This window comes from Triticum dicoccoides, chromosome 3B (assembly GCF_002162155.2).
Source record: "Triticum dicoccoides isolate Atlit2015 ecotype Zavitan chromosome 3B, WEW_v2.0, whole genome shotgun sequence".
Classification (NCBI taxonomy): Eukaryota; Viridiplantae; Streptophyta; class Magnoliopsida; order Poales; family Poaceae; genus Triticum; species Triticum dicoccoides.
Window position 1 is genome coordinate 34,104,810 of NC_041385.1, and position 14,989 is coordinate 34,119,798.

Consider the following 14,989-nt stretch of genomic DNA (forward strand, 5'->3'; position numbering starts at 1 on the left):
GAAATTTGTCTTTTTCACCAGAGGTGTATAAAAACTTTTTACACCCAACCATTTAGTCAATTGTGCATGAAATATGTCCTAGTATTTTATAAAATTGATTTGGTACAATTTTGAAATAAATATATGGTAGATCCTTTACAAAAGAACTCATTTTGGGCACTCAAAAAATGGAAAATGAATTTTTAATCAACCTTGACCAACTTTTCAGTTAACTATGACCAATTTAGATGGTCATGACATCGTACGCGTGTGCTGCATTTTGATTGGTCCGTGGGGGTTTCACGCGGATCATGGATGGATCACCGTCGGATGCTCCCGGATCCAACGGCTGTCCTCACCCGAAGCCCACCTAAGCCGAAACCCTAGCTCTCCTGAGTCCTCGTGCCCCTCTCTCCTTGCACACCACTCCTCCTCCCTTTCAGATCGCGGCCGCCACCTTCCTCCGGCGGAGCGCCCCGCCGTCCATGGACTCTCCCACACACTCCTCTCTCCCATCCCCCTCCCGAATCACCGCATGACCCCTTCTCCCCATCGGCGCCGCCGCTCCCTTTTCCCCATCACAGTCCTTCCCCACGCCCCGCGCTTCCCAGATCCACGTCGCATCTCGCCCTCCATGCACGCTCACCGTCCCTCCCTCACGTGCTCCCTCTCCCACATCGCTGCCGCCACCCCGCCGATTCAGATCTGACACCGCCGCCCGCGCCCGCGTACCACCACCCGCTCCACCGCCCGTCCCGGAGGCCTTACTCGGCGCCCTCCGTCGCATGGCTGCCGCGCTCGTCCCGCCCTCGGCACCGCACCTCCAGCGCCATCTTTGCTAGCTCCTCGCCGACGCCTCCGCCCCTTCCTCGTCTATGCGCCTCTGCTCAGGCTCACATCGGGCTCCTCATCGTCCTCCTCGACCTGCTCCTCCCGCCCGCGCTCCTCTCCAACTTCCTCCCCGCCGGCGCCCCCTCCTTTCCGCTCCCCTCCCCTCCCCTCCGTAGGGCCAGATCCGCACCGCACGGCGTTTCCGCATCCGCATCCGCGCCGCCACCACGCCCAAACCGCGGCCGGGGAGAGGAGCCCCGCCACCACCACGCCCTCCTCCTTCCACCTCCATAGGTCTCCCTCCCTCCCTCCCTCCTCGCGCCTCAAACCCTAGCCCATGCGCGGGCAGCCATGGTGACCGACCTCTGGATCCTCAGCACCCTCTTATCCAAGAGCAAGATCAGCAACGCAACATCCACAAGGAGAGGCTATGGTATGCTAGGTATGAATCCCTTTCTCTTCTTCTTCTCCTTCTTCTAGTTTCCTTCATCCCGCATTTGATTCATCCGTTCTCTGCAGTTTGCTCACTCCGATCTGCTGTAGTATGGTCTACTTCAGCTTGTGAAGGAAGGAGGCCAGCCAAGGAGAAGCTGATGTGCTGCACGTCGTCTAGAGGATCAACATCGAAGTAGTAAGCCCCTGCCCCTCGTCCCCTCCATGCCCATCTTCGTTCGCATTAACCACCATGGCCATGGCCAGTTTTTCAGCAGCAGTTAGTGTCACACACGCCAAACCCAAAATCAATTTCGCGATATAATAGCAGCTAAAATTCAGATCTGGGACAATGATTCTACCCTGTAAAACGATTCAATGCCTCTAGTCTCAGTGGTTTGAATTGGCCTTAGCACGTACGAATGGAAGTGATGCATACATGTGAAGCATCCCTCTTACAGTAAAGAATGCAGTTTGAGGATAATCTGCCAATTCTTCTGTAGTGGATATAAAATAATTAGGCATTTCTAAATTTTCTTGAATTTCCCTGAACTGAAAAATGGACTGATCTACTTGGTGCCTGTGCTACTAAACATAAAACTGAAAAACCTTTTACTGCCATTTTGTAGGTACTTTCCATAATGAACTTGGTTTCTGTACACACACATGTACTGCTACATTATCCTATACATGTTGTCTAAATTATGTGATAGGATACTGCCATTTTGTTGGTACTTTCCATATTGAATTCATTGTAGCAGATATCAGCAGGTTTTAGATGTAGCACTCTTTACTTTTGTCGCTGGTTTACATTTGTCAATCCTAGGAATTAATTAGTGCCTTCTGTTTTGACTCTAGATTTGAATAGTGCCCAGGTAGTGTTCATTAGTAGGTTAAAAGGATGTTCAGCTTATTTATTAAATCATGATGTACAAAAGGTTTAGCTACGTGGGACTCCCAAGTCTGCAACTATAGTAGAAATAATGCCATGGACCAAGAGTTCTGTTGGGCATCCTTTCCATTTCTCTTGTCATGTTCCATGCTTCACAACATGTGGGTAAACATATCAGTACACACGCACACTGAAGTTTGTAATGTCATTTAATAGGGGATGCATTAGGGTACTTTATTTCCATTATAAACTAATAATAATTAAGAGCTTAGTAAGGTAACAATAATCTAGCTTATATATTAGAATATTAGATGTGCTTGTATAAATAGAATGCAGAGTTTAGAAATGAACTGAAATCTGAGAGCAGGAAGTGGTAAGCTTAATTTCATTTAGAAAAATAGGTGTACTGCAGCACCATATATTAAGGTAATTCCTCATCCAACATAAATTGGAGGGGAAGATAGTCAAGTTAGCGACCCAGTTTTCATTCTGTGGGCTTTCCTTTCTTCAATGCTATGTTATGGTAGTCCATCCTGTACGTTTCCAGGTTTTCTAACTATATGCAAAACTTCCTGTAGGCTCGATGAGGGATGCTCCACCAGCATCCTGCTGCTTGGCAGTGGACGACAAGGACTTCCTCGCGCACGAGATGATTGGCGCACTATTCTGCTGTTGCCAAGTAGAGGAATAAGAGGATATATGAAGTTTACTATTGATGTTTCATGCAGTTGGGGTTACCCAATGTTGGCAAATCAACTTTCTTTAACATATTAACAAAGGTGGGCTCCTGCGCCGGCAACTCCAGGTCCCGACCCCTCCCTCCCTCGTCTCCCCGTCTCGTTTTTGTTTCCCGTAGTGGCTACTGCTATTTCACGTCGGGTTTTGACTCGGTTTGGTTTGCTGTTGTTGTTTCCATTGTGGTGGCGCAGGCTTGCGGTGAAGAAGATCAAGGCTGAGAAGGACCCCAACAAGCCCATGTGCCCTCGAGCGCTTTCTTCATATTCATGTGAGTCCCAGTCTTGGTTCCTGGTTCGATTCGTGTTGCTTCTGTGGTGTGGCGTCGCATCCTGACCGGGGATTTTGTGCGTGCTTCGCCTTCGCAGGGACAACTTCAGGAAGGAGTACAAGGAGAAGCACCCTGGCGTCAAGCTGGTCTCCGTGGTAAGCGTCCCCCATCCGCCTTTGTCTCGTTGTTCGTTCGAACTGGTGGTGCTGTGAGATGAGTTTCCTTGTGAATTTTGTGTCCTGATATGGTTTAGGTTGGTTGAATTGCAGATTGGCAAGGCCGGTGGTGAGAAGTGGAATACCATGAGTGATGCTGTAAGTTGCACGTCTCCCCTCCCCTCTCTGTTACCGCTCAATTCGGTGGCGATTTACTTGTTTCAGTCTTACTTTGCCTAGTGTTCGAACCAGTTGGTCAGTTAGATTTTGAATGGCAGTAGCAGTAAACTGATTTTTATCAAATATATCTCTATTACCGCTCAATTCGGTGCCGGTTTTCCAATGGCAGTAGCAGCAAACTGTTTTTTATCAATTATATCTTATGCGAAGTTTAGGCGCAATGTGTTGCAGTGAAGTATTTTGCATGACTTGCACTTGTGCAATGAATATTCATATTGTGTCTATGTTTTATTGTATGAATGAGTATCTCATTTTAACTAGCTGGAGAACGAAAAGCATGGTACTAGCTGAATTTCTGTTGTCATTCTAAATAACTGTCCTTTTTTGAAACCCTTCCTAATTTGTTTGCAACCCTTCCTAATTTTTTGTTCTTGTTCTATTTGGAAATGGATGCAGTAGGTGCTCTGCTCTTACACACGTCTGGCACCGTCTCCGGCGCGGTGGTGCTTCTTGAGGCGACCGGCGTGATGGCAGCTTTGTACGGCGGCGAACACAAGCTCTCTGGTGAGTCGGCTCCATCTTCTAGCCCTAGCTCCCTATTTTCTGCTCCTATAGCATGCTCTGTTGGTTTAGAACACTGGCAGCAGTAGCCTACCATGTATGCGTACTAAACAGTAGGAGCTCAATCACCTTGTGTACACTAGCAGCTTGCTTACACACTTGTCACTTGCTTGTGGTAGCCATTACATAGCTGAATCATGTCCATGTCTACTAATCATCAATTCATAGTATTTGGCTTCTGTGTGATGTGGATATACTTTCTGATTTAATGTTACTAATATTTTTTGTTTTGATTCTTTCTCTAGTGCGAGGAAAGTTGTGAGTAGACGTCAAAGATGCCTACTTGCTTGGCCGCTACAGTGATGCATGCGCCGGTCAAGCAAGCACACGTGCATATACGTACATGTTAGGATAGTAGTAGATGTGCCATAATTCCTGTGTAAGGGAATGTATTCCTGAGATGATTTTGTTATGTTATCTAAACCTGGGAGATGTGTTATGTGATGTGTATGATGGATTATTTGAATTCGACATTGAGTTTTCCTGATTTGAATATGAAACAATGTCGGATGTGTGTGTGTAACTTGATTAAAGAGGTCTTGTGCCCAAACAATTTTGTCCAAACATTTATTTCAAAATCCAAGATCTAATAGTGGACAACTAATTGGGTTGAAAAAGGCCACAACCCAACAAGCATTGGTCTGTTTAAAAAGTGAAACAAAAAAGCTTCAGAAAATAAAAAAAATGTTGCAAAAAAGGCCGAGGCCCCCTAATATGGAAGTATGGCCCGTGCAGAAATTGACAGAAAAATACACTAAAAGGCCGAATTGTTGGGCTCGGCCCATGTAGAAAACCGAATTTGACTGGGCTGAATCTTGTGCCACATCAGCTTGCCACGCTGGATTCCTACATGGCCTGGGGAGGTTGCTAGTGACCAAAACGCCATAGTAGGCATATTTTGGTCGTAAACGTCTACGACCTTCTCACAGAGAAGGTCGCTATAGTCAGTTTACGACCCTCAGCTTTTGACCTTCTGTTTTTGGTCACAAAAAGGTCGCAAATGAAAAACCATGACCTTTCAGTGACCATTAGTGGTGGTCACAAGTTGACATATTTCTTGTAGTGGCCCATGTGGACCGAGGCCCGCCAGTTCCACGCCTCGGCCCGGGCGCGGATCTTTTGCGGCCCGAACTGACCGCACGTCTTCCGACGGCGGTTTCCACTCGTCGTAAAGGCGCAATAATCGCGGGACGTGGGGGAGTGGGCGCAGTTAATCCCACGCCCCCACGCCTCGCCTCCTCGGCTTCGCCGCGCGGGGCTATAAGTAGGGGGAGGAGGGGGAGCGGCAGTCGCTGGCACGCTTGCCCTTGCTCCGCCATTCCCTTCTTCTTCTTCCTCTCTGTCGCCGCAGCGGCTCTCCACCGTGCCACCTTTCCGCCATTCTTCTTGGCGTGTCGCAGTCTTGCTGCCACCGAATTGCGCGCTCTCCGTCGCCGCGCTTTCCGTCACCGCGCTTTCCGTCGCCTTCCCGTCCTCATGGCTCCGACTTCGAGCTCCTGGGACGGCTCCAACGTCCGTGAAGACCACATCGACTTCCTCCACAAGACGCGGCGGTTGCTGGGCAGGGATCACACGCGGGTCCGTCTTGCGCTGGAGAGGGAGGTTTCGCCGGCGCCGGAAGAGGTCGAGCGGGTAATCTTCCACTCGCACTGCCTACGCGGCGTCGGCCTGCCTGCGAGCGGCTTCTTCCGCTCGTTTCTTGAGTTTTATCATCTCCAGCCGCACCACCTTATGCGGTGGTGCTGCTGTCGGGCTTCGTCACTCTGTGCGAAGGCTTCCTCGGCGTCCTCCCCACCATCGAACTTTGGGGGGAGTTCTTCCAGTCCAAAATCGGTACGGTCGTCGCGGGCGTGCCGGCTCCATGTGGCGCCTTCATCGCCATGCGGAGATCGACAGCCGACAACCCATTTCCGCCCATCGCGCTGATCCAGTCGGTGAAGCTTTGGCATAAATCTTACTTTTATGTGAAGAACGTCGCGTCGCAGGGCGGCTACGTCAATCTATCGGCTTACGTAGCCGGCCCGCCGGCTGGGAGACAACCCTCGTGGTCCTACCGGGCCAGGTCGCTGGCGCCGGCTGGGACTGGCGCCATCGCCCGGCTTCGGGTGCTGATCCAGTCAGAGGGCCTGACTGGGTCCGACCTGATAGCCGCCTTCATGGAGCGCCGGGTGCTCCCGCTCCAAGGCCGCCCTAATCTGATCTGCTAGATGAGCGGCCGCTTCGACCCAAGCCGGCTGAGCACTAAGGACATGCCTCACGACGAGGTATCTTACATGGTGAACTACATCGCCAACTGCAAGCTCACCAAGGAGTGGTGGTACAGCAAGGAGCCGTATTCTCACGCCAACCCCCCGACTATGGTAAGCCTTCCATCTTTTCTTCTTCTCTTGTTACCAAGTTCTCTCTGGCCGTCTACTAACCAGTCGGCTTGTTTTTAATCAGAACCCCCTCCTTCATCCGTCGGCCGGAACCGTGGGGGCGGAACGCGAGTTCGCCCCCAACCGCGCGACGGACGACCTGGACGACCCTGACTTGGGGGCGGCCGCCTTAGACGACGACGCCGTAGGGGGAGGTGGCGAGGCAGGCGGCTCCGGGTTCACCGCCAGTTTCGAGGACTGGCCTGATGATGACGAGGCTGAACCTATTCCGTGCCGCCAGCCGGCATCGGACCATCAAGGCGCAGGCCCTTCTGGCGGTCCGGCTACACGGGGCGGCGCACAGAATGCCGGGCGATGCCGACTCTCTTCAGCGGTCGGCCGAAGAAGCCCAAGGGTTCTGCGGCGGCGACCAAGCGGGACGAGGCGGCCGCGAAGGCGGCCCGCTTCCGCAAGGTAGTGAAGTAGCCGCAGGCAGTTTCAGCGTAAGTGTTAATTCTCGCATGCCTTTCTTTCTTCTCTTCAGTAGGCATTCTTCTAGCCTTTTCTTGTCTTATCAACCAGGGCTCCGCTCTCTCTTGAGCGGACTACAGCCGCCTCCATAGTCAGAGGGGCGGGAGGATCTGCAGGTTCCCGCCGCGTAGACCCCCGTGCTGAGCTCCAAGCGGCGACGGACTACAGCCGCCTCCATAGTCGGAGGCGCGGGAGGAGTGGGAGGTGGAGGAGCAGAGGGTAGCCGCCGCCAAGGCGGCTCAGGAGACGACGTCGGAGTCGGCTGACGCGCCGGCCGACGTGGCGGCCAAGGCTCAGGCGGAGGCTGCGGCCGCAGAGAGGGCGGTGGAGGTCCTGCGCAGCCAGCCTCCACAACTCGTCATCCCCCTCCGCATCGTGTCCCCTGATATCCCGGTGCCCCCGTTAGAGGAAGCTGACCGCGACCAGCCGGCGATGGAGAGGGAGGGGGCAACATAGTCGTCCCGGAGGGAGAGGCGGTGCCGCGTTTGTCAGCCGGGACGGGCCAAGGCGGCCGGCCCGAGGCGCCGCCTGAGCAGCCGACTGGAGGCGAACCAACTGTGAGGGTGGATCTTGTGGTCCTGTCGCCGACTCGTCGGTGCGCAGGGAAGGCAACTTCAGAGCCGGACCCGCAGAGGACCGCGGGCTCCAGCTTGTTGTCTCGTGACCTGGAGACGGCCCGCGTCAGCTTGCCAAGCTGGACGTTGGGCGGTGGGACGGCCGTGCTGAATGTGGCAGTGCAGGATGTCCAGAGCCGGCTTCAGTCTCAGGCCACCACGCTGAAGCAGTATAGCCAAGAGTTTCTTGAAATGCGATAGGCGATTCGGGTGAGTCTTTGCTCTTGATTTCTTCCGTGGGGGCGCGCCAGCTCACCCACTGGGTGTAATCCTCGAGTTCCAAGTCGGCTACTGAGCAGGCGGCTTGGAACTTCTCAGAAGACTTTGATTTAATGTTTGTCTCTTGTTCGCACCATCGTTCTATTCGCAGGATTATCACAACCTCCATGCTGCTACCTTCAACTCCCAAGCCCGGGAGATGAATCAGAAGACCACTGATCTGATGGAAAGCCAGAGTAAGTGCTTTTGTTTTTTATTTCATGTGGGTGCGCGCCAGCGCACCCACTGGGTGTAGTCCCTGAGATTCGGGCCGACTACTAAGCAGTCGGGTCGGATCTTTCCTGATGACTTCTTCCTCAATTTCTTCTTCTCCATATCGGCAGGAGCTAATGCCGACTTTAGGGAGCAGCTGGATGGAGCTTAGACCGGCCTTTGCGCCATGGAAAACGAGTGCAACGCCTTGGTTCAGGAGCGTGATCGCCTGGCCAAGAAGCTGGCCGACCAGGAGGAGAACCACAAGGCGGCCCTGAAGATGGTGCAGGACAGCGAGGCCGCCCTCAAAGCCGAGTATGAGACCGAGGCGGCAAGCTGGGCAGAGGCGAGGCAGGCACTGAGCGAAGGCTACGATCGGGTTGAAGATTTGATTGACGGTAGGCCGCCTTCTTCTTCGCTTCTTTGCTCGTCCTTGTTATCTGGTTTATCTTCTGACTTGCTCTATTTCTTTATTCTTTGTGAAGAGTACTTCCCCGGTTACTCCGTCGCTGCCAACCAAGCCATCGAAGCTCATCGTGAGGCCCGGCGGCAGGTTGGGGTTGATATTGCACCGGACGCCAACCGGTCGCTTGAGGAGCAGCTTCTGGCAATCCAAGCCCGCCTCCAGCTGGCCTACCGCATGCTCCGCCGTCTTCAGCGTGCGGAGCGCAGGTGCTGGCCACCCTCTGGCCCGGCGACGTGATTCCCCACACCCCTAGCCGGACTGCCGACTGGTTGGAGGTAGCAATCGGCCGCTTTGAGGCCTGGAAGGCTTCAGCAGCTCGGTCTAGCGCTCGACGGGCGCTAGAGTTTGTCTGGGGTTGGTATCCTGGGCTGAATTTGGACCAGCTGCGCAACTGGCGGCAGGAGGCTGACGAGGAGCTGGAGGCGGTGCGGCCGGCTATCATTCAGCGTGCCTTGGCAATCGCGACTTCATCGACACCAGCGCCTTTGCTCCTGAGGTAAACAAAGACGGCGTCGCTTAGCCGGAGGAATGGTTCGGGCTGAACCCGGCAGACGGTGAAGAGTCGGCGGAGGAGATTGACTCCAGCGACAAGGGCGAAGAGGAGGAGGAGGAAGATGGCGAAGACATTGTGCCGGATGGTGAAGCAGCCAGCCAGCCTCGGCCTGATCGTGCCTCCAGCAACGAGGCGCATGCGAATGCACCGCCTGCCGTAGGTGACGATCAAGCCGAGACTCGCCAGCCGGCCACTCCTCCAGCCAACACCGCCGTCTCCACCAACCTGCCTGACTCCCCCGTTGCTCCCTTGGCCTGACTCGCTGTCTTTACTTTCCTGTTCGTTACTCCTTGAACAACTTCTTATTAAATTTGTGCAGTTCCACCCACTGGGGATGTATTCAAACTATGCCGAATGCCGGCCTTTCGAAGGCCTTTTGTGTATATATAATTATGCATGTGCTTGGCTTCCATTCCTACTTGCTTTTCATCTTTTGGCTGTTTTCCTTTGCCGCCCTCCCTTGGTCGCCGCCTTCCCAGCCGGACAGCTGCTCTGCAGTCTGTGACCGGGCAAGGGATTGGCCGTCTGGGAGGACAAGTACTCGAGCTTTCTTAGATTGTAGCAGAGTAAGGAGGGAAGCCGGCCAGCCGGCTGCTCTAATAGCCGGTTGGCAGGGAGGAAGCCGGCTTGGGTTATATAAGTTCGTTAATCCTTAGCCGTTTCTTGTGTGGGCATCCTTTCCTGCATTCGGCTCTTGCCAGCCGAACAGCCGATTCTTCGAGCTGCGACTTTCAACAAGAGAGGGCTTGGGTGCCGGCACATTACTTGTCTGGCTGCAGGTAGAACTTTGAATATAACTCAAGGCGACAAGTCCCCGGGCCGACTGATCGAACCCGGTGCTGGATGAAAAAACGAATGTAGTGGCATAACCATGGGTATGATACCCATCATTCATAGATAAAAGAGGGTAGTCCCGAGTACTCCTCGGGGGGGGGCGTTGTCTCATACTTAATACAAAAGGTAGCGTGGTATATACTGTATTTTAACTGTAAAATCTTCGGAGAAGACTGGCATTCCATGGTCGCTCTGACTCCTTGCCGGATCATCTCTCTTGCGTGCCTTCGGCTTCTACGTGTCGATCAGGTAGTAGGAGTCGTTGCCTAGAGCCCGGCTGATGACGAAGGGGCCTTCCCAAGGGGCCGAGAGCTTGTGCTGGCCGGCTGTTCACTGGATCAGCCGGAGCACAAGATCATCCTCTTGGAAGGATCTTGGCTTGACCTTCCGGCTGTGGTAACGGCGTAGACCCTGCTGGTATATGGCGGACCGGCTGATGGCTAACAGCCGGCCATCTTCCAGCAAGTCGACGCCGTCTTCTCGTGCTTCCTTGGCCTCCTCCTCCGTGTACATGGTGACCCGAGGTGAGTCGAACTCGATGTCAGTTGGGATGACAGCCTCGGCACCATAAAGAAGGAAGAAAGGGGTGAAGTCGGTTGACTTGTTCGGGGTAGTGCCCAGACTCCGTAGGACGGCCGGCAGCTCGTCGAGCCAACAGCCAGCTGAACGCTCCAGTGGCATGACCAATCGGGGCTTGATGCCGGAGAGGATTAGGCCGTTAGCTCGCTTGACTTGGCCGTTTGACTGCGGGTGGGCAATGGACGCTAAGTCCAGTCGGATGCCCTGTGTCACGCAGAAATGTGCCAGTGCTCCCTTGGCAAAATTCGTGCCATTGTCGGTGATGATGCTGTGTGGTACTCCATACCGGGTTGTAATATATGCGATGAATGTCACAGAAATCGGCCCATTCAGTTTCTTGATTGGCTTTGCTTCAATCCACTTGGTAAATTTGTCCACGGCGACAAGCAGATGTGTCATGCAGCCACGCGCCATCTTGAATGGGCCCACCATGTCCAGTCCCCAGACGGCAAAAGGCCAGGTGAGGGGGATGCTCTTGAGTGCAGAAGCCAGCAGGTGCTGCTTGGAGCCGAAGGTTTGGCACCCTTTGAAGTGTTTGACAAACTCCTTGGCGTCCTCCAAAGCTGTCGGCCAGAAGAATCCATGGTGGAATGCTTTGGCGACGAGTGACCTTGAGGCCGCATGGTGGCCGCATTCGCCCTGGTGGATGTCTTCGAGGACTGCTATGCCTCTCTCTGGCTCTCTCTCTGGCTCTGCGCCTAACAAGCTCTCGGTTCATTATTGTGTATGCTCCAACTCGGTGTTGGACTTGTCTTGCCGAGATCTCGTCAGTCGGAAGTTCTCCGTTTATCAGGAAGTGGAGGATGGGATGGGCCCATGGTGGAGCAGTGACTTCTTCTATCGCCAAAACGGCTACTGCAACGAGGGCGGGTGGGCTGGGTTGTGAAGAGTTGGAGTCGGCCGCCGCCTGCTGTGTCGGTGTAGTCCCCGGGCTGGCTGCAGTACTCCCCGGGCCGGGTTCGACTATGGCAGTCCCCGAGCCGGCTGTCGAAGTCCCCGAGCCGCCTGCTTGGTTCCCGAAGTAGGATCCGACTGCGTCGGGGTTAGGCAGCACGAAGATGGAACTAGATTCCGGAGATGGCTTGACAGATGGTTTGAGGAGGCGTTGGAGGGCGACGCCGGTTGGTATAGCTTCCCGGGTGGAGCCTATTCGTGCCAGCGCATCTGCTTTCTCATTGTCGGCCCGTGGCACGTGGAGGAACTTGCACCCCTCGAAGTATCCGCTGATTTGCTGAACAAGGAAACGGTAACTTGCCATGTTTGCGTCCTTGGCATCCCAGTCGTCGGATGATTACTCGACTACCAAGTCCGAGTCGCCATAGCACAGGATCCGGCGGATGCCGAGTTCCTTGGCAAGCCGGAGCCCGTGTATGCGTGTCTCATACTCGGCTACATTGTTGGAGGCGGCAAAATGGATTTCCAATGTGTATCTAAGTTTGTCGCCTTTGGGAGAGGTGAGCATGATGCCGGCTTCCAAGCCGGTGCGCATCTTGGATCCATCGAAGTGCATCGGCCAATGATTGGAGTCGGGGGCCGGTGGCAGGTACTGGGTCTCGGCCCAGTCGACGAGGAAGTCGGCCAATGCTTGGGACTTGATGGCGGTGCGGGGCTGGTAGTAGATTGTGTAAGGAGCCAGTGCAATGGCCCATTTTGCTACTCGACCGAATGCATCCCGGCTGCCTATGATCTCGGCGAGCAGGGCAGTGCATACGACCGTGATGGGATGCTCTTGAAAGTAGGGCTTGAGTTTCTTGGAGGTGAAGTACACACCATAGCACATCTTCTGATAGTGCGGGTAGTTCTGCTTCGAGGTGGACAGTACTTCACTCAAATAATATACCAGCCTCTGGACTAGCTGAGCTCTTCCTTCCTCTGGACGCTGAACCACGATAACAGTGCTGACCACCCGACTAGTGGCGGCAATGTAGAGGAACATGGGCTCTTTCTCAGTCGGTGCCGCCAAGACAGGTGGCATGGACAGCATCTTCTTTAGCTCGTGGAAAGCTTGGTCCGACTGGTCATTCCACTCGAAGTGAGTGGACTTCTTCATGAGTCGGTAGAGGTGGAGAGCCATCTCTCCGAGCCGGCTGATGAAGCGATTAAAAGATGCCAGGCATCCGGTGAATTTTTGGACGTCTCGCAGCTTGGTAGGAATCTTCATTCTCTCCATGGCCTTGATCTTCACTGGGTTGCATTCGATGTCGTATTCGGAGACCAGGAAGCCCAGAAGTTGGCCGGCTGGTACCCTGAACACGCATTTATCAGGGTTGAGCTTGATCTGAGACCGGCGCAAGTTTTCAAATGTCTCTTTGAGGTCTTCCAGCAAGGTGTCGCACTTCTCCATCTTCACCACAACATCGTCTACATAGACGTGGGCATTTCAGCCGAGTTGCTTGAGGAGGCATTTCTGCATGCAACACTGAAAAGTGGCACCGGTGTTTCTTAAGCCGAATGTCATAGTCAGGTAACAAAAAGCTCCGAATGGGGTGATGAAGGCAGTCTTCAGGCGGTCAGCTGGGTCGAATTTTATCTGGTGGTAGCCTGAGTAAGCATCCAGAAACTCAACAGCTCGCATCCGGCTGTGGAGTCTATTACTTGATCAATCCTTGGCAGAGCAAAAGGATCTTTAGGGCAGGCTTTGTTGAGGCTGGTGTAATCAATGCACATGCGCCACTACTTGTTCTTCTTTAACACCAAGACCGGGTTGGCAAGCCACTCTGGAAAGAACACCTCCATAATGAAGCCGGCTGCCAGAAGCTGCGCTATTTCTTCTCCGACTACTCTTCTCTTCTCTTCTGACAGGCGGCGCAAGGGCTGCTTGACCGGCTTGGTGTCAGATCGGACATGTAGCTTGTGCTCGGCGAAATCCGTCGGGACACCCGACATGTCTTTCGGAGACCATGCGAAGATGTCCCTATTCTCACAGAGGAAATCGACGAGCTCGCTTTCCTATTTGCTCTTGAGGCTGGTGCCCATGACAGCGTACCTCTCCGGGTGCTTCGGGTCCAGAGGTATCTTCTTTGTCTCTTTGGCCGGCTGGAAAGAACCTTGGGCATCACATTCCTTGGGGTCGGGGGACAGGGTCGGCTGCTTGCCAGCCATGGCCATGACTTGATCCAGCATCTTCTTCTCTTCAGCAATCACAAGGGACTCGGCCGGCCGGCTGCTAGCTGCTGCACACTTAGAAGATTTCTTGTAGTCTCCGGCTATGGTGATGATGCCCTTGGAACTCAGCATCTTCATCTTGAGGTAGGCATAGTGAGGTACAGCCATAAACTTGGCCAATGCAGGTAGGCCAAGCAATGCGTGGTACTGGCTCTCCAGATCCACTACCTCAAACCATATTGCTTCTCAGCGGAAATGATCCTTTCCCCCAAAGAGGACATCCATCTTGATCTTGCCGATTGGTGAGCAGGATAGGCCAGGTACGATGCCATGGAACACATTCTGACTTGGCATGAGATGCTTCGGCTTGATGTCGAGCTTCTCCATGGTATCACGGTACAGTATGTTGATGCTGCTCCCGCCATCTATCAGCACGCGGGAGAAACGGGAGGCTCACCTTTCTGTCGCGAGGGTGGCATCCAAAACCAATGCATAGGAGCCAGGAGACGGTATCACCTCTGGGTGATCGGCCTGGCTCAAGCTGATAGGCTTATCCGACCAGTGCATAAACTCGAGGTTGTTAGAGGCGACTGCGTTGACTTCTTGCTACTGTCGGCGCCGGCTGTGCCGGTCTTCAGCCTGGCTTGTAAAGACGACATAGGCGGCATGTTCATCGGGGAACTCATCTTGAATAGCTCCGACCGCTGGCCGACCGGCCGGCTGCTGAGGGGCTGGAGGCGGCTGGCCTGCAGGCGGAGGCGGCAATAGCCCTTCGCCCTTGGAGATTCATGTGAGCCAATGGCATTTCTGAGTTGTGTGGTTGGACGGCTTCGCGCCGCTGTGGAACTTGCAGGGGGCATCAAGGGTTTGCTCGTAGGAGAAAGCCGGCTGCCAAGCCGCCCTGCCGCCCTTCTGCTTCTTGGGTGCCGGCCGCCCTTCAGGTTGTTCGTCTTCGACCGTGGCCACCTTCCGGCTGGTGGAAGACGGCATAGGGGCCTTGCGCTTGTGGTCGTTCTGGTACGGGCGTCGGCTGGATTCTCCAGCCGACGTCTTGGGAGCCGGAGCCAGCACCTTTCCGGAGGCATCTACTCGGAGGTCGGTCTTCATTGAGGAGTCGGCCGTGGCGTACTTGTCAGCTATGATCAGCAGCTTGTCGAGGGTAGTCGGCTCGTCGTAGAGGAGTCGGTGCTTGAGGAGCGTGCCTTCTTTGCACCCGGCAGTGAAGTATTCTATAGCTTCAACCTCGTGCACCCCCTCGTAGGAGTTGTGGAGCTCGGCCCAACGCGTGAGGTAGTCGTGTGTCGATTCGTTGGGCTTTTGAACACACAAGGAAAGCTGGCGAGGCTTGGGAGGCCGCGTGTATGTGCTGGTGAAGTTGCGGAT

At 54.1% G+C, this 14,989-nt stretch overlaps 1 protein-coding gene across 1 annotated transcript; it reads left to right on the forward strand.

The window, feature by feature from the left end:
* Positions 1-1,161: 1,161 nt before the first annotated feature.
* Positions 1,162-4,358, forward strand: LOC119279188. Its single transcript, XM_037560531.1, has 9 exons — positions 1,162-1,243; positions 2,713-2,813; positions 2,863-2,939; positions 3,064-3,186; positions 3,238-3,295; positions 3,410-3,454; positions 3,797-3,815; positions 3,932-4,033; positions 4,252-4,358. Exons 1-9 carry the CDS (start codon positions 1,162-1,164, stop codon positions 4,356-4,358), a joined length of 714 nt encoding a protein of 237 aa, XP_037416428.1.
* The last annotated feature ends 10,631 nt before the right edge of the window (positions 4,359-14,989 follow it).